At 37.3% G+C, this 20468-nt stretch overlaps 1 protein-coding gene across 5 annotated transcripts in view; it reads left to right on the top strand.

Moving 5' to 3' along the window:
* The window catches only part of SYT1 (synaptotagmin 1), a 738111-nt gene that overhangs the window by 593719 nt on the left and 123924 nt on the right, over nt 1-20468 (top strand). For all 5 annotated transcript variants that reach the window (XM_040343936.1, XM_040343935.1, XM_040343939.1 and 2 more), the window contains one exon: nt 8867-9034. In XM_040343936.1, the coding sequence (XP_040199870.1) occupies nt 8867-9034 (168 nt within the window). The remainder of the gene's footprint in view (nt 1-8866; nt 9035-20468) is intronic.

Raw genomic sequence — 20468 nt, 5'->3', positions numbered from 1 at the left:
AAGAGTGCAGCACACACAAAGTATTGTTCTAAATAACTTGTCACTGATTGTAGGTCCAATTAAGATCTGAGTGGTAAAGTGTCTTCATTCCGGACCACCAGTCCAAGATATAATAGACTATATGTATTGGTCCAAGAGGCAAATGTCCCCTATCCTAGTCCTCTTTCTGATCTTCTTCCTTGTACACTTGAACAAACATTGCATATCTGTTACTAATTATTAGCAAACCACTAACTTTTAAAATGTTATGGAGACCAGTATATAAACAAAAGGGTATTTAATTACATGAACCAGAATTTGATATAATTATAGTTTGTGCACTGCTCTGCAATTTTCATACTATAGTTGCAGAATCAACAAATACCAGATCACATGTGTATAGGGTAATGTACAGGATATCAACATTTCTTGGTGATTAGATGGCTGAAGATGCCTGGCTTTAACCACTTTAAGACCAGGCCTATTTTTCAAACTTGTTGTTTACAAGTTAAAATCAGTTTTTAAGTAAATGTGCCCCCCTGATTGCCACCACTGCGCTGTGGAGGATAAACAAACGTAATCTCCTAGCTGCTGTTTTAAATTAAATGAACATGAAAACAATGTGTATATAGTAATTGTGTGATTTGTAAGTTTAATCACACAATTACTATATACACATTGTTAAAATCAGTTTTTGTTTGCTCGAAAATTACTTAGAAAAAAATATATATATAATGTTTTGGGGTTCTAACACCCTAGAGAAAAAAAAGGCGGTCGAAAAAAATGTACTTATTTGAATAAAAAAATAGGACAACAGTAAAGTTAGCCCAATTTTTTGTTTGTATTGTGAAATATGATGTTGCGCCCACTCGTGGAATGGCGACAAACATTTAACATTAAAAATTTCCGTGTGCGTCATTTAAAAAATTCTACTTGCATGTTTTGAGTTACAGAGGAGGTTTTTGGCTAGAATAAAAAAAAAATGTGTCACTTTTATTCTTATTACAAGGAATGTAAATATCCCTTGTAATAGAAAAAAAGCACGACAAAACCTCTTAAGTATGAGATCTGGGGTCAATAAGACCTCAGATCTCCTATTTACACTAAATTGCAATAAAAAAAAAAAATTAAATGTACTGTAATAAAAAAAAAAGAAAATGTTGCTTTAAAAGCATTGGGTGGAAGTGATGTTTTGATGTCGCTTCTGCCCTGCAATGGTATGGAGATGGGTGGGGACCTCACTCATCTCCATACCTAACAGGGAGAAGAACGCGATCGCCTCCATTGATAAAAGTGATCTTGCTGTGAATCCGCCGCAGAGACCACTTTTATCTAAAAGAGGACCACCCGCTGCAAAAGAGGATACCAGGGTTATGGTAGCTAGCCATATATTGACGGCGGGCGGTTCGTAAGTGGTTAATATGCTGATAAACTTAGAATGAAATATTTTTTCAATGTCCGATGTTAGGTAATAGCAATATATTTTTTCCAGTAGCAGGTAACTCAGGAGCACATCCCTTCTCAGTAGATCATGGCGTCGATCTACTAAAGGCAAATAGACTGGGCACTTTGCAAATGCAGTTACTTCAGGACTTAGTAAATACTTCTTCTTGCATGAGATTGGGCATTTTTGATAAAGTGAAGCTTTACATAACTTACTAAGCTATGGAGAAATGGCACTTGCAGAGTGCAACTGCACTTGCAAAGTGCCCAGTCTTTTTGCCTTTGGTAAATCAACCCCTATGTATCAAAATTGAAAAGGACTGCACCCTGATGACATTGCATTGGAGTGCAGCCCTTTTCTTTTTTGAAAAGCTTGGTTTTATTACTCCCCATTAGGAATGAAGTCTTGTACACAATATACAATATACAAATTAGATGCCCACTTTTTCAGAATATTACAAGGGATCACAACAGTAAAACCCAGAATTGTTTGTGGACACTACCTACATCTTTGGAAGTGATATATACCTTTGCAACTGACTGGAAGGGTCAACATTGCATAGCAGAATTCATAGTTACATAGTAGGTGAGATTGAAAAAAGACACAAGTCCAACCTATGTGTGTGATTATATGTCAGTATGACATTGTATATCCCTGTATCTTGTGGTCGTTCAGGTGCTTTCCACATTGGACCATTCCTAGTACTCCCCATTTATCATCACCCTCTGAACTCGCCCTTGTAGCCAGTTTTCAATCCATGTACTCACCCTATGGTCCATGCCAACTGACCTTACTTTGTACAGTAAATTTTTAATGGGGAACTGTGTCAAATGCTTTTGCAAAATCCAGATCCACCACGTCTATGGGCCTTCCTTTATCTAGATAGCAGATAGCTCGCCTCCTCATAGAAGGTTAATAGATTGGTTTGGCAAGAAGGACTCCATGATGATTACTGCTAATTATACCATTTCCATTACTAAAATATTGTATATAGTCCTTTATCATCCCCTCCAAGAACTTGCATACTATTGATGTTAGGCTAACTGGTGTTCCCATGGATGCATGTTGGCCCTTTTTTAAATATTGGCGCTACATTGGCTTTTCTCCAATCAGCTGGTACCATTCCAGTCAGTAGACTGTCAGTAAAAATTAGGAACAACAGTCTGGCAATTATTGATTTCTCTAAGGACCCTCGGGTGCAAGCCCTCTGGTCCCGGTGACTTATTAATGTTACGTTTTCCAAGTCTATTTCTAATTCTGTCCTCTGTTAGCCATGAGGGTGCTTCCTGTGATGTGTCATGAGGATAGACACTGCAGTTTTGGTTACTGAAGCCCCACGTTTCCCTCGTGAAGACTGAGGAGAAGTATAAATCCAATACCTTTGCCATTTTCCCATCCTTTGTATCCGGATTTCCTTCCTCATTATTTATGGGGCCAATATGGTCTGTCCTCTCTTTTTTTACTGTTTATATACTTAAAGAATTTCAGGGATTTTTTTTTTGCTCTCCTCCGCTATGTGTCTTTCGTGTTCTATCTTAGCCACCCTATTTGCACCCTTACATTTTTTGTTGCATTCTTTGTAAAGTCTGAATGCTGATGATGATCCCTCAGCCTTGTATTTTTTGAAGGCCTTCTCCTTTGCTTGTATATGTATTTTTACATTGGAGTTAAGCTATCCAGGATTCCTAAGATTTTATCCCAATTTATATCTTCTAGCAAGGTTAGAAGTTTAGAGAAGTTGGCTCAATCATGTCATCCCACAGTAACAACACCTTTGTAAGCACAATTATAAGCTAATGAAACTTTTTCTAGAGTAGGTTTACTGATGTCTATATGTCAGTTTTAGTTACCAAAATATTCAAAATTAGCTTAAGCAAAAGAAAAACTAATTTCGCTCTTAGAATTTGCCAGGCTAGTAGGTAATTAATAGCAAGCAACCTTAAAAATACTTTTTCGAAAATGTTTTTGTTGCTTCTTGTTCTATGTTACATAAATATTAGAAGCTCTCTGATTATACCTATGCAGCTTTTTCTCAACAAGCTTTCATCCATTTGACTTCTATGCAGACTCTAAAGAGTGACGTCATAGAAAATTATAATTACAACATTTTAAAGATTATCCTTTCAAAAGAAGGAACACTTACAGCAGGACAGACAAGATAATTTAAACAACATCATTTTAATAAATTTGAAATTAATTCATTTTAATAATTATAAATGATATCTGTTTTTAATGTACCATCTCTTTAAAATTTTTTCCAAAGAGTGTGTCATGTTATTCTTCAAACTCTGCAGTAATGTCACTTTTCATTCGGCAGTTATTCATTCATTGAGACCTAGATGCACAGTCTCTTGGAAGAGGAACATGGATGACAGCCAAAATACAAATAATATAAATACAAATGATAAAAGACTATTATTAGATGCTCAGCATGAAGATGAGTCATCCCAGATGAGTCATCCCTTTATCTGCAATGATATTATAACATATGGCATAATCATCATTAACAACATTTCTAACTAAAAATGCACACTTTAAAACAAAAACCAGTATGAGCTGATCACTAGTTGTCTAAATAATCCATTGTTTTAAATGAATAATTAGAAGTCACTTATAGTTCAATTATAGTTAGTACTTCTATAATTTGTAACATTGTGAATGACACAAAATGCATGGTATAGCAAGCAATGTATCTTTGGCCTTACCCCTTTCATTAATTCCAAGTTGTTTACAGTAATGCTATCTGAGATCTTGCTATATATACAAATTAGGATGTAAATTTAAAATGGTAGAATTATGACTGTAAGGACCGGTTCTCACTGGTGCGATGTCCGACATAGGATAGGATTCACACCGCACTGCAGTGCAAATAGCATGTGATCTCTGTGCGATATGATGGGCACCCATAGGCTGCACTGATAAGGCACTGGTGGGCACTGATGAGGAGGCACTGATAGGTGGCACTGAAGGGCATTGATAGGTGGCACTGATGGATGGCAGTGATGAGCACTGCTAGCTGGCACTTATTGGCACCACTGGTGGGGATTGATAGGTGGCACTGGTGGGGTGGGCACTGGCAGGTGGCACTGATATGCACTGGTGGGCACTGGCAGGTGGCACTGGCAGGCAGCACTGGTGAGGTGGCTACACTTCTTTCTCTTCAGGACCGATGTCCCTTTCACAGAAGCCGGTGAACAGATTTTTTTCTCCTCACGCTCTCAGATTACCGATCTTCTGTTTACATCACATGATCTGCTGTCATTGGCTGGTTGTACAGAAGTTGATCTGCTGGAAGGCTCCCCACTGTCAGAACACAATAACTCAATGGGAGTGATGATAGTTACGGTTACACACCAAAGCATATTTCCGATGCAATATATATATAGTACAAGTATGGTGCAAAACTCATACATTATTCTTTTTTTTCCATTTAACCAGCAGGTTAACCTCCCTGGCGGTATGATTCTTTCCGATTTTTGGTGCTGAAAGCGGTACAATTGTTTTGCATGGAAATTTGGCGTTTTATATTGTAAAGCCTGTAATTCTTAGAAATAACTCACTTAAATCTGTCCAAGCAAGAGTCTAGTAGACATCCCGTGTATGATAAAGTTTGAAACACAAAATCATAAATTATAATATAATAAATAACTATAAATAATTATAAGTGAAAAAAACTTGAAAATATCTGCGCTAACTTAAATGTAAGGAAAAAAGCTGCTAGCACAATATGTGTATAAGACAAGTAAAAATAAAGTTCAAAAGTGCAGCACTATAGAAATTATTAATGAAATAAAACAGTGTCCAAATGAGTACAAAAAATCTTCAAAGTGTTCAAAGTGTTGAAAACGAAGAACCTCCACCAAGAATTCAGTGTGCAGATATGGAAACACACCACACCCTGTGCAGTCAAACTGCTTACCAGATAAACATCATTATAGGCATGTAGAGTTAGATAATGCAGGGATCAATGGCAGTCGCACTTCCACTCGGAAGGTAATAATCCACAAACCACATCAAGGGTAGGAAGACATCCACAACTCAAAAGATCCAAAGATATATTTTGCATTCATCAGCAAAAAGGGAAAACAAAAAATGCAGAGAGGAAACACAATAGTGAAGCCCGTATGTGAAAGCAACACGCAGTTTATTGTAATGTACTTACAAACATAACGGGTAAACAGGCATCAAAAAACATAGAAAGTTCCATGGAGTATAGCGTACATGTGTCAGGTCAGCCTTACATGTTTCATCCGACAGGATATCTTCAGAGGCACTTTTGAACTCTATAAATAATTCTAACAAATAATAATAATACAAAGTATTCAATAATGTAATCAAATCAAAAAACACTTCAATTTGCTCAGTTGCAGAATTATCGCTGTCATTACTTTCAGTGTTTGATGACGAATTTCCCCACAAATCACTATCTCTCAATTCTGCAAGTGAATTTATTATCGTTGTTTTCTAGCTGGTCTAAAACTACTACATAAAGGGACACTTTTTGGTTTCTATGGACAATCTACAGTTTCCAGGCAGAAAAAAAAACTGTATTTATAATATAAAAGTGCATGCAGGACACTGAACAGACCACTAGTGACAAATGGGGTGTGCAATTATTTTATACAGTACTGTAATCTTACAGTATACTGTATACTGTATACAGTATACTGTATGTGTACTGTGTATTTACTTTTTTGAATTTGGTGCTGATCTCCGCCCCCGTGCGTCCTAACGTCACAGGGAACGGAGCTCGGCGGCACTCGGGGCACTGTGTGAATCGAGCGAGGAGACAGCTCGCTCACACAGCGGGGAGACATCGCAGGATCCAGGGGACAAGGTATGTAACTCCCTGCCTGGATACTGCAATGCGTTCCCGAGTATGGCTTGGCGTTACTGTTATTAGTACTGAAATTCCACCCCAAGCCAGACTCAGGAATACCGCCAGGGAGGTTAAATGAAAAAAAATTGCCATTTGTGGATGGGGGATGTAACTATCAAGTAACCCACTATACTTATACTGTACATTGTGGTGTAAATAAGATTTAGCGTACTATTTGGAAATGTTATGTAACCCTATTAATAAATATATGTTGCAGACTGAACTACTTTTGTCCAAGGATTTTCAGATCTAGCTGCGTATAAGTAAATACCCTTATTGGATTGGAGAGTGTTCACATATACACTTAACTAGTTTAACAACAAGCACCCTCACTGACCACTGACATCTCCAGGAGGTTTTATTCTGACTTTTGATTTTCAGCCATTTTGATTGACCAAGCTGGGATGACATCAGTCCCATGAATGCATAACTCAGTTTACATTGCACACAAGCAGATAACAATACTTTATGCAGAAAAGGCATGCACAATTTAGTGCAGCTCTGCAAAGAAACCAATCAGCTTCCAGGTTTTATTGTCAAAGCTTACTTAAACAAGCTAAGATTAGACGCTGACTGGCTACCATGCACCGCCGCACCATATTCTGGATGCTCCAGTTTTAGTAAATTGCCCCAAGTATGTCTCGTCTGTAATAAAAATCCTGCCTTTTCTCATATTTTTATTTATTTAGTAAAGTTCCACTTACATTTTTACAGCTCACTGAACATTATTGTTTGTATGCCAGATTAGTGAATGAAACCCATTAAATCTCTTCAGTTGTGCCCATGTATAAACAATGAATTAACAGGTGAAGTGAAATTAATATGGTTTAACATTGTGTATTTCTTAACACCACTGTGTGCTGCCTAAATGTCCATTATAATATATGCTGTTATAAATATTAATGGAGACATTATATCATAGCTTTTCAGAAAAAACATTTGGTCCTATAATTCCCATTTAATTTTGACAAAATTGATTAATTAGTGTAAGTAAACAAAGCATTTTAATTATATCTGTGTTAACTCAATCCCATAGCTGGTAGAGAAAATACAGCTCAATAAATGTCTCCCTGTGAAAAAGAGATCCCTTTCCTACACGTGCTTAAAGCGGGGGTTCACCCTTAGAGGGCACTTTTCCCCCTTAGATGGATGCTCGTTTTTACTAGGGGAATCGGCTATTTATTTAAAAATAGGTGCAGTACTTACCCGTTTACGAGACGCATCCTCTCCGTCGCTTCCGGGTATGGGCTTCGGGAATGGGCGTTCCTTCTTGATTGACAGGTTTCCGAGAGGCTTCCGACGGTCGCATCCATCGCGTCACGATTTTCCGAAAGAAGCCGAACGTCCGTGCGCAGGCGCAGTATAGAGCCGCACCGACGTTCGGCTTCTTTCGGCTACGAGTGACGCGATGGATGCGACCGTCGGAAGCCTCTCGGAAGAATGTCAATCAAGAAGGAACGCCCGCTCCCGAAGACCCATACCCGGAAGCGACGGAAGAAGATGCAGCTCGAAAACGGGTAAGTACTGCACCTATTTTAATACAAATAGCCGATTCCCCTAGACCGAACGAGCAGGAATCTAGGGGAAGAAAAAAATTTTTTTTAGAAATGGGTGAACTCCCGCTTTAATCAAGCTTTGAAAGAGACGTACAATTTTATATAAAAAAAAAAGAAAAAGAAGCATATTCTGCACAAGCTTCTTTAACAATAAATAAAAAGTTCTAGAGGTTGCAACACTACTTTCCACTGCCCAACTGTTAAGGGCTATCTCTATCTTCTTGCGATATTCATGGCATCTTCTGAAATATTGCATAGCATCAGTTCAAGAAATAGTGACCATCTCTGGTAAGCTAGAGATGGACAGGAAGTATACAGTACTGCAATAGCCTTCTGCGCTGCTATAGCATATCCAACTCAAACTGCTTAGCCAGCTAGCATTCATGATTCACACATCAATAGACAAATGAAACAAAAAACAGTGCAGTGATAAGTCCAATAAAATTTATAAAAAAAGTATAGAAAAAAAATATACAAGAAACAGTTTGGGGTATTATGTATATATAAAAAAAAACAACCACTTGTATTTTGTGGTGGCATTTACAGTGCGTGTAGACCTTCTTATGTAAGAAGGGTCTAGCACAGGAGGTGACCATTAAATCTGGATGTTTTCATTCTAAAGGTGGATATTAAATGATAACGAATGCGCAAAATCCGAAATCCAAAAGATCCGGCATAAAAAATATTTTATTTTCATTTGTTGGGAAAACCATTTAATATAGATAGAAGATTCGACATGACGGTGACAATATCGATCTGTGTCTATGGAACCTGTGGTTGAATGTGCCTAAACTAACTCTATTAGTCCTAAATTATTAAACATAGAGAGAAAAGATACCACATTATGGACACACTATGAGGGACAGAAATACAAATCATTTGGCAGATAAAACCACTACATGATATCTATTTAATTGGCATATTTAGTAGTTTTTTTTGGAGTAGCTTAAGGCTATCCTGCTTGTTTTATAATGAATGCATAATAGTAACATTTTCTTCTTTTAATAGGTGCCCTACGCTGAGCTGGGAGGCAAGACGTTGGTGCTGACTGTTTATGACTTTGATCGATTCTCTAAACATGACCAAATTGGAGAGGTGAAGGTCCCTATGAACACTGTAGATTTTGGCCATGTGACTGAAGAGTGGCGGGATCTTCTCAGTGCTGAAAAAGAGGAGGTAAGGGAATATGCTTGTTCTTTTTGCAGATTTGTATTTCAATGTATGTAATATAAAATATACTTCCATGAGGGGGGCCCAGATATCGCCCCCCCCCCCCCATGAGGTATATTACTACTTATTCCCCCCCAAAAAAAGGTAAAATGTATATAAACACACTAACTCTGTCATGATGTTTACTCACCATCAATGCTGTCGTCCTGCCGCAGTACCTTTGCAAAATTATAGAATTCCTAGAGTTACTGTAATGTATGCCACAGCCCTGGGTGATGTCATTGACCAAATATGATCATGATTATCATTTGGGTCATCCAGGATCTCTGGGGCTGTAGTATATATTATAGCAGTGCTGGGAATTTTGTCATTTAATGGCACCTGGAGGATCCTGAATTGATGAAGATCGCCTCTCCTACACCTCTGACTCAGGACACCAGGTGATGCAAGGGCAAAGGGTGGTGTGAGTACCTTGTAATTCTTGCTGTAGGCTGGTTAGGGTAAACATGCAGAGCATCAGCAGTCAGGCCGGGCATCAGGCAGAAGGTCTGCAGAGAATGCCCTGGCAGCATCCAGATAATCAGCAGAGACTGTCTGGTCAGCAGGCCAATGATCAGAGAGGTAAGGCAAGCTGGCCTGGTAACTGACAATCAGATCAAGTATGATCATGTAGACAGAAGCATAATCAGAGGTCAAGCCAGAGTTGGTAATAAATGAGCAGGACAGGAATGGAAGGAGTAAGCAGAAGCATAGAACAAGTGCAAGCCAAGGTCGGTACAGGTGGATATCAGGAGAAGTCAAGGTAGGTCTGGTCAATAATATAGTCAGATACAGAGTAGCATATAGCAGGTTTCACAGGAATGTTGTAGACAAGACCTTATTGGTCATGTACAGTAGATTAGTTCAAATAACCTGCTTGGTGCCAGCATTAGTGATAGATGTGCATGCATGTTCTCACGCATGTGTTCATGCATGTGTGACTGTTAGTCAGCCTGCACCTGTGCACAGATACTCATGCTCATCTCAAGGCACAATTCCATATGCTGCAATGCCCTTTCTGACAGCAACATTGTTAGACAACAGAGAAACATCAAAGTGTGGCAGTTTGTCATTATTAACGATGGATCTTCATACGTAAATAAAAAATTACATATTTTTGCAATGAAGATCCATCATCAATCATTCATGATCAATCAATTATTATCAATTATCAATTATCCTGTGTAGAAAAGTGTAGCGCTAACAATGAAACAATTAGTGATAAACAATTGTAAAAGATAACGTGCAACACCACGTGAATTAATGGTATATTAAAGTCCATATATTAATGACTGAATCAGTGAATCCTTCTCAAATGAATGGAAAATGCACACATAATCCAATGCTTAAAAAATGTGAAGAGTCCACCACCACTTATGACAAGGGGCTTACCGGATCGATTGGACCCAGACAGGCATATACCTACTAGGCCAATCAAACTTTGTTAAAGATGATACGCTGAAGAGGGTACACCATACGCGTCATGCGATTCGGTATCAATGAAGAAAACCTCAGGCAAATGGTATGAAAATGGTTTCCAGCAAGCAGCAATGTTCACACAGAGGGTATATATTTTGCAATGTTCAATCGAGCTCATAAAAAAGGGTAGCAGGAACAACAGCAGTTCATCCCGACATGTTTCGTTACAAAAAGATGATGTTCTTTTTGTAACGAAACATGTTCATTTGCTGTGTTAGCGGCTTTTCAGTTTACTAGATAGCGCAGTATTTTTTCTTTTATCAATTATCCTGCACTTCCTTAATGCTCCTTGTGCTACAACCACCACTGCCAATTGTAAGGGTTGCAAACAAAATAATGTTTTCTCACACCCCTATAAACAAATAAATATATCTTCGTTGAGCCTCCTAAAAATCTCAATAAACATACATATATAAACCATATATAATAAAATAAAATAATATATATATATTAATTCAATACATTGTATTATGCATGTACAATACAACATGTAAAAACAGGCTCTGGTGTTATTTCCCTTTAAACATGTTCAATCATTCTCCACATTCATATGCAATCAATTCCACCAGTCTCTATATGTGAATAGCTTCTATTTAGTGATATCAGAGTGCACAAATTCCACCTTGAAGTGTCTTCAAAATTCAATCACATATGTAGTGAACTCCCACTACCTTTCTACCAATGCACTCATCTTCAGTCTTTGACCTTTTACTTTGTTTCAGTACTGTAGAATAAAACTGAAAACAGAACTAACCTTTTGTTGTTGGGGAAGAATGTCTCATCATAATGTGAAAAAAAGTGCAGCCTGTTGACACATCTTACATCCTATTGTGCTGTCCTTCAGTGAAGACTCTAGGTCTAGGATCCTGTCATCCCCTTTTTCTGCTGTCACCATCTCTGCTGCTTTTTCTAGGTGCCAAGAAATCTTCTTTGGCCATTGGATGGTCACTTTGGTCACACAAGGTTAATTGTCCCCAGCACCAAGCTTTACTCTTAGTATGAAAGGAAAATAAGTTGCCTGGATAGAAGAGTAGTAAGCTATATGAAAGATTGTGTTCAAGTTATTGAAATAAGAAGTCAGTTCAGGAAAAAAAATGTAATAAACATAACAGTGTGCATACATTTAAAAACAATCTGGCTTGGGAATGTCTCCTAGCATGCTGCCCATGGAAATGTCCTTGTGCCCCCCATCGCTGGCTAAGCACAACTTTGTACCTCTCACTTTCTATCACTCTGTTTATCTCTAGCTCAGCTGTTAAGTGTCCTTGAAAATATTGTTTTACTCCTATCACTGTTATAGTAGCTCTCCTGAATGTCACTCCCCAATATTCTGAGTTTAGTAGCTTATAAATAAATTCCTTATCCTTCTTGAATTAAAAAAAACTGCTCATGATATAACCCCCCTTGGACTAATAATTACTCCTTACTTAGTTGATGAACCAGCCAAAGGGGCTTATTGATTAAGGCAGTGAACAGCCAAGTGATAAACAAAGTGCAGTAATCTATAAAAAAACAGATATACTCGGTTCTTGATGTATCTAATTCCAGTCAACTCAAATTTAAGTGATAACACGCCATGTTCACTCTGTGTTTCTTTTTCTGTTTTCCATTTAACAAGTATTTGTATTTTTGTTTTCTAGTGCAGCAATATGTAGTGCCAGGAGAAAATGCATTGTTTTTTAAAAGGGCCCACTCACACTAATGCATTTTGTTGCAGTGCAATAAAGTGACTTTGTTGCTAAATTAAAAATTAAAAGCAAAATTATCTTGCAGAAAAGGAGATTCATACATAGCTGTATCTGTTTGTGGAATATTCACTGTTTTGCAAAGCAGCTGGTAGAATCTTTACATCTGACATCTCTCCAAGTGTGTTGGATACATGCCCCCATGCACTCTGTGGTTCCCCTTGCTGGCTTGTATCTCACTACAGGATACGTAAGCAACATAAAGGCTGGTGGATGAACCACAGTGCAAGCTTCCAACTTCCAACTTCCAAAGCTTCAGCTTTCCTGAAATTTGAATGTGAAAATTCTGCCAGTCTCTTTTCTACATTTGGGTTCATGGGTAGTTATACTGTAAATCAGTGATATGCAATTAGCGGACCTCCAGCTGTTGCAGAACTACAAATACTATGAAGCATAGCAAGACTCTGACAGCCACAAGCATGACACCCAGATGCAGAGGCATGATGGGACTTGTATTTTTGCAAGAGCTAGAGGTCCGCTAATTGCATATGCATGCTGTATATCATTCAGTCTAAATTCAATTCAACTCAATTAGCTAACCATGCATTAAAGCTGGGCATAGAAAGATCAAAATCTCATCTATGGCCATTTCTGCTAGAGAGTCACTTTAATGATTAGCTTCTCTCAAATGGGAGTGTTGGAAAATTGTTTGATCAGCTCTGCAGATGATTTCCTGAAGCTCTGATTAGTGTATTCTGACAGCAGGGGAGTTTCAGCTTTCAGAATACAGTAGCACAGTGGGGAGGATTTTCCATCCACCTTTATTGTGTAGGTAAGAGAATCCATTTGTTTTCTTTTTTTTTTTTTTTTATCAACTGGCTGACTGATTAAAATCTCATAGCAGACTGAAGAATAACAACCTAAATCTGCACTTTTTTTTAAGGATTTTTTCTTAAGTGCCAAGCTGCTTTTGAATGAAAAAGCATGTATGATAAAGCTTAATAATTAATTATGTCAACATATTAAAGCTAATCTGAGCTATTTTCATTTTATTTAATTAGAACTATATATGTAAATTCCTCAAAAGAGTAGATTTAATTAGGTATTTTATTATGCATCAATGCACAATCTCTTTATTCTTCATAATCGTATTGCATCTAGAGGATAAATGTAATTACTCACCATATAAAGCTTCACTTCTATGGCAATACACCTTTTTTAATATACCATTAAGCTTCTACCATTCTCTGTAATGCTTGGCCATCCACTGTAAAGGTCATTTTGTTATTCAGCCTCATACATGCTATTATCTTCAGATCACTTTTCCTATTCATTTTATTACACACACAGCTCAAGCTTAGATAAAGAAAACCACCATGTATGTATGCTTTTTAGTCAAGCCTAGAAAACTGAAGGATAAAGGAGCAAAAATAGTTTATTTCAAAAACAAAAAAGGCAAATTGTGTAGATTGACTTCTGTACAACCAGCCTGTCCATACATGGATTCAAATTCGGCCGGCCCCTGAATTTCCTGCTGAATTGCAACCCATGTATGACCAGCTTTAGTAAGTGTAGAAGCTTCCATAAGGTTAAAACACAATTGTACAAATATTAATTTAATGTATATTCTTTAGATCATCAAGTGACCTAATGCATGGGCCACAGTCTATGCCAGGCCAGATGCAATCCTTTACTCTTCCAAGGCTAATGCACAGTACAGTACCTTGAAGGCTCACTAGGTATACAGGACCTAAGAGGCTATGTCAATTGAGGCAATGTGAAAATCATTGTCAGACTGGTTAAGACTAGATCTTGGTTTGAGGGGAAAATTGAGGTACACAAATAATAGAGAATTTGTTGGGTAAAAGGAAATCAAGGTGAGGTAAAGTGAGTTATAGGCATAAGGGATATCACAACAGCAGTGGAAACACAAAGAAAGAAAAAGTGAATGCAAGGTTGAACCTATATATAAAGGAGAAAGGAAGGTGTGTGGCCTAATGCATGAAACATTTAAAAAAATAAAGTTCAGTATAAACAAACTAGGTATGTACAGAGAAATACTATGTATTCGTACATATGAATAACAAGCAATGTTAAAAACTTGAAGGATTGTTATAAAGTGATATCCACACAAGGGATGATCAAATGATGGCTGAACCTATAACTATTGTTATAAATATGAAGTAGAATATTTTCTTCATATCCAATTGGTAGTGCTAGCAACCACACATTTTTGTTTAGATTATATTAGAAAAAAATTCTGCATGTTTCTTGAAAGTTATATATACCTATATTTTTGTCTTCACTAATTACATTTTTCAAGTGTCATTTAATATATGTTTTTTTTTTGCCATATACAACTATAGAGAGATTTTTGTTAAGCTTGCCAAAGCAAGTTTAGGAAGCTTGCTCGATATACAGTTAGTAAATATATTTTATTTTTCGTAAATTTAGACTCTAGACATCACATGTTACCAACTAGAGATAATAAAATTGATTATTAACATTTAAAATTATACTAGAATAGACACTTTTGAAATTACTAAAGTTTAAAAGAAAGAGGTAATTTAGTTGCATTCAGCCAATATGTATCTCAACATTTTTTATAAGTTTTATTACATTTTGCAAAGAAGGATGTATGATGCCACCCTTGAAGATACCAGCCTGGTAAACATACTGTAACATGTAAAACTAAATGCAAAAATGCCTTTCAAGCCTGTTTTAAGACCGTGTGACCCTTGGCACTGAATGAATCTGATCCCCATTTACCAGTAATCCATGGATGTTGGCTTCAGTTTTAGAATGATCATTCTTCATCTGTCCAATGCTAGGTGTACTCTTCTGTCAAAAAAAAAAAAAAATGCTGTTAGTGATTGAAAGTCAGCTACAAAACTATCCTCAATTTTTTTTCTAGCTTAAAAAAACATATATACTGGCCATTCTAGAACCTACAACACTTCATTTTAAATTGCTATTTTAAGAAGTGCTTTGCTACAGCCATGATCAAGAGTCTTCTGAGACAAAGGGCAGATAAAAGTACTATTTTTAAGACCCAATCAATAGGAGCACATGAAATGTGAGTTAGAAATAGAAATATAGTGTAAAAATGGCATATGTGGCCTCAAACAAGTCTAAGAAGTTTGACTGTTCCATGGTGTCTGACATTTGACAAAGGAAATATAATTTCTTAAACTTGCCAGGCATACTATTTTTGAAATATCTCTACAACATGACAATCAATATTGTAGCATGTACTTGGCGTCATTATAATAAACTTTAATTTTTTTATGGTTTTATAGAATGCTTGACAAACATGCATATATCAAATTATAAAACCACTTTATACCTATTTTTATTAGACTGTATATCTATAGAATCCAGAAAGGGTTGATGATTAACATTGCTAGCTGTCTTGTCCTTTAACCACTTGCAGAGCTCCCCACATTCATTTACTACGGCAGGTAGGCCGGCCACTCTGTGCCAGATCATGTACCTAGTACATGATCTGACACTGCCGGGTCTGGGGCATGCATGCTCGCCACCGTCGACTTCCTTCCACTGTGAGTCTATGCAGCGGGAGCCCAGCGAATGCTTCCATGGACTCGATGTTCGTCGGTGCCCGCCAATTACACAGTACAGAGGCGGAATGACAATCTGCCTATGTAAACAAGGCAGATTGACTTTCTGTCCAAAGAGAAAGTACTGATCCTATGTTTCTGCTAAGCAGTAACATGGATATCTGCCTTCCCATAGTCAAAACGCTTCCCCCACAGTTGTTAACCATAACTTAGGCATACATTTAACCCTTTGATTGTCCCTGATGTTAACCCCTTCCCTGACGGTGTCATTAGTAAAGTGACAGTGCATATTGTTTAGCACTGTATTAGTGTCACTGGATCCCAAAAAGTGTCAAAAGTGTCAGTTAGGTGTTCGATTTGTCCACCGCAATATCGCAGTCTTGCTAACGGTTGCTGATTGCTGCCTCTATCAGTAAAGAATTTTAATTAATACAAATATCCCATAGTTTGTAGACGCTATAACCTTTGCGAAAAACCAATCAATATACGCTTATTGGGATTTTTATTTTTTTTATCAAAAATATGTAGCAGAATACATATTGGCCTAAATTGATGAAGTAATTAGATTTCTTAAAAAAAAATTGTGTGTCTTTTATAGCAGGAAGTAAATAATATGATCTTTTTTTGTTCATAGCGCAAAGAAATTAAAACTGCAGAGGTGATCAAAAAACACTAAAAGAAAGCTCTGTTTGTTAAAAAAAAAAGACAACAATTTTATTTGGGTACAGTGTTGCATTACAGCACAATTGTCAGTTAAAGTAATGCAGTGCCATATCACAAAAAATGGCCTGGGTGTTAAAGGGGTTAAAGAAAAGTTATAAAAAAGGGAAATTCAAACTGAACATGTCATGAAATTATTTTTAAAGCTGAACTCAACTATATTCCTTAATAGCCACAAATGCCTTTGCAGATCAAGTTATTACCCTAATAAGTGTTGACATCATCACTGTGCTACACATAGCCTGTGAGTAGATTTATGGGAGGGACCCAGCAGGCCTATCTACTGTATCAAGGATGCACCGATACCAGTTTAAGACTGAGTATGGGTACCAATACTTTTTCCTAAGTGCTCGCTGATACCAATTACCAATATCTATTTTTAGGGTTATGTGTCTGTTTTTTTAGGGCACATTCACACCACACATACATAAAAAATTATGGGGAAACTGCACAGATTTCACATCAGTTTTCATGTGAATTACAGTGAGATTTTACAGTGAGATTTTACAGCCTGTTCACATATGTGCAGACCAGAGTGTGGTTTAAAAAAGAGTCCTGTGCATTTTCAGTCTGGTTCAGGTGCAATTTCTAATCTCACCGGACTGGGCATTAAAATCACACTGCAAACCGACCAGCACATATGTGAACTGAGTCTGAAGGTATCGGTTTTTGTATTTGCATGCATACAAGTACTCATGCAAATGCTTAAGCCCCATACACACTATCAGTTTTCCTGACGGTTTTCTCTTCAGGTTTACCAAAACCATCTAATATGAGGTGAAACCTCAAGAGTTTCAATTTGTATGCAATCAGGCAGGCCCTTGCACTACATGGTTTTGGTAAACCTGAAGAGAAAACCGTCAGGAAAACTGATAGTGTGTATGGGGCTTAAGTATCGGCACCAACTCTGCAACTGACTTGATCTGGAAAAAATATACAAGGCTCACCAAGACTCAAAAAGATACAAATGCCTCTCAGGCCCCGTACACACAATAGAATCTATCCGCAGATAAATCCCATCGAATGGGTTTCTGCGGATAGATTCTATGGTGTGTACACTCCGGCGGATATTTATCCGCGGATATTTCCGAATTCCAGCAGATAAATATTTGTCGACATGCACAGAATATCTATCTGCTGGAATCGGATCCCACGGATGGATCCGCTCGTCTGTACAGACTCACCGGATCCATCCGTCCAAAGGGATTCCCCGCACGCGTCGTAATGATTTGACGCATGCGTGTAATTCCTTATATGACAGCGTCGCGCCCGTCGCCGCGTCATAATAGCGGCGACGGCGCGACACGTCATCGCCAGAGGATTTCAGCGCGGATTTCAATGCGATGGTGTGTACACGCCATCGCATAGAAATCTGCTGAAATCCTCGAGAGGATTTATCCGCGGATACGGTCCGCTGGACCGTATCTGCGGATAAATCCTCTCGTGTGTATGGGGCCTCAGATTTAAACAATATTTGCATATTGCAGAGTCGAGTTTTAAGTGAATGTTGCCCATGGGGTGATGTACTAAAGGCAAATTAGCTGTTAACTTTGCATGGGATTTTTTATTTGGGTTAGTGAATATGGTGACATTTTACTTTGCAAAGATCACCAATGATGAAAACCAACACAGTTTCACTAAGGGAAAAATTCCTTGTAAATTGAAATTCCGTTGCAAAGTGAACAGCTCCACATGGCAAAATAAACAATAAATTCAGAGATGTAAACAGTTGAAGTCATATCTCTATTTTTGTAAATGTACAGCTGGAATGTTCTTATTTTCTGCCCCAAACCTCTTATAATTAGATATATAAGTTTAATCCAATCCCACTGGCATTCTGACAAGTATCCTCCAATCACATGATAGCACATGGCAGTGTTAGCAACAGATATGCTACATCTATTATTACTATATATATATATATATATATATATATATATATATATATATATATATATATATATATTTGTTACAGTATATGACTAATGCTTATATGCAGTGATTAATGGTGAGGTATCACTCTGTAAAGTGTAAAATCCTTGTTTAGACACAGAAATTGTGATCCATGTTCATGCAGATGAATTCACTGATGCCTACATGCATGATTAAATAGTTACACAAATCACACTAGCACAAGCAATTGCAAAGCGTAATAATGATTCCAGGCATGGCAGCAGAAACAATAGCAAAGCTTGCATTCATCCAGTTTACAAAAGGCACTTAGGAGCTAAATAAAACATGCATATAGCATACATTTTAGGAATACAACTAGGGGAATCAATGATCAAGAATTGTCTATGTGTCCTGGTAGATCATAGAACTAATAACAATACAATGCCGATCTGTAGTTTCTAAAGCAAGAAAATACTTTCTTGTATTAAAAGAGATATATACACCAGTTTACAAGTAGGATATCGGGGAACTGGAGAGAGTGCAGAGAAGGGAAAACAAATTCATTAGAGGCATGGAGGAGCTTAGCTATGAGGGAAGATTAGTTAAACTGAATGTATATATATGAATATCAGATGTGCCATCTCAACAAATAAAAACATTAAGGTAAATAAATCACAGAAACAAAAATATCAGTTCAACATGGCCATATGTAATGTGGCAAAAAGCATCAACATGTGATAATACACCACATGAAGCATGACATCCTCTCTCTCTCTCTCTCTCTCTCTCTCTCTCTCTCTCTCTCTCTCTCTCTCTCTCTCTCTCTATATATATATATATATATATATATATATAATATATATATATATATATATATATATATAAAATATATTTTAGCAGATACTCTAGAGAATAAAATGGCAATCATTGCAATTTGTATGTCACAAGTTACAAGGTATTAAAATACACTTTAATGAGTTTTAATGCAAAAACACACAATGTATAACCTGATTTTTTGGTAACATATACAAGATGATGAAACCCTGAATAAATACCTAACATGTCACACTTTAAAGATTACCAGATTACCAGATTAGCATTACACAGGAGGTCTGGCAATAGAATGGTTGCTTTCATTCTGACATTCACGGCTAAACCTCAGATGTGTGGTGCGATTACCATTTTCATATGTGTGCAGGGTCTATATGCATGTTCGCATTTTGCTCATGAGCACTGGGGGTCAAGGGCACCTATTTAAAAAAAAATATTATTATTTATTTTATTTAAATCAAATTTTAACACTGTAACTAACATTTTTTTTTTAATAAACTTTATTGCTATCACAAGGGATGAACAATATTCATGCATGGGCATGACATGTCCTCTTTTAGACCCCAGATTTCTCCCCTGGCCTCCAAAGCATCTGATCAAACTGATATTGGTTTGATCAGATGCTGTACAAGCCGATAACAACTTGTGAAAAAACAAACAAAACCTTGTCGCTTCCAGGTTCTGATGTTATGGAGTGGCTGTAAATTTTGATACCACTTCAACTCGAAAACATCATATGGAAAAAATACATTGGTACATGTCCCTCCTGGCAGTACCCAGCCTCCTATGTCCTTGGTTTGACAATTCCTTGCTTGCTAGCTTTGGCAATGATAAGTATGGTTCTCCTCCCATTCATTTCAATGGGGTTCACATTAATGAAACAAGAAAAACTGCTCCAGGTGAGTGAGTCTCTGGTTAATCTCCACACACACGCTAGTCAGGTGCTAGCCCAGCCCGCATGCTGTGTAAAGTGAAGAAATAAGTCCGGATAGCTGCACTTCCAAAAATCATTTTATTGAATCTTCATATGACAAGTGGTTGACAAATGGAGCAGGGGACAAAGAGGTAGACACGTTTCGCGCAAATGTTAGCACTTAGTCATTAAACTATGCAATTTGTTGAATACCTGGGTGTGTTCAGAGCCTTTCCTCAAATTGAGCAAAAGCTGATTTGCTCATCACTATACCGTTTAATTCACAGATAGACGTGACAGCA

This window comes from Rana temporaria, chromosome 3 (genome assembly GCF_905171775.1).
Source record: "Rana temporaria chromosome 3, aRanTem1.1, whole genome shotgun sequence".
NCBI lineage: Eukaryota > Metazoa > Chordata > Amphibia > Anura > Ranidae > Rana > Rana temporaria.
This window is presented reverse-complemented; position numbering and strand designations above follow the sequence as displayed.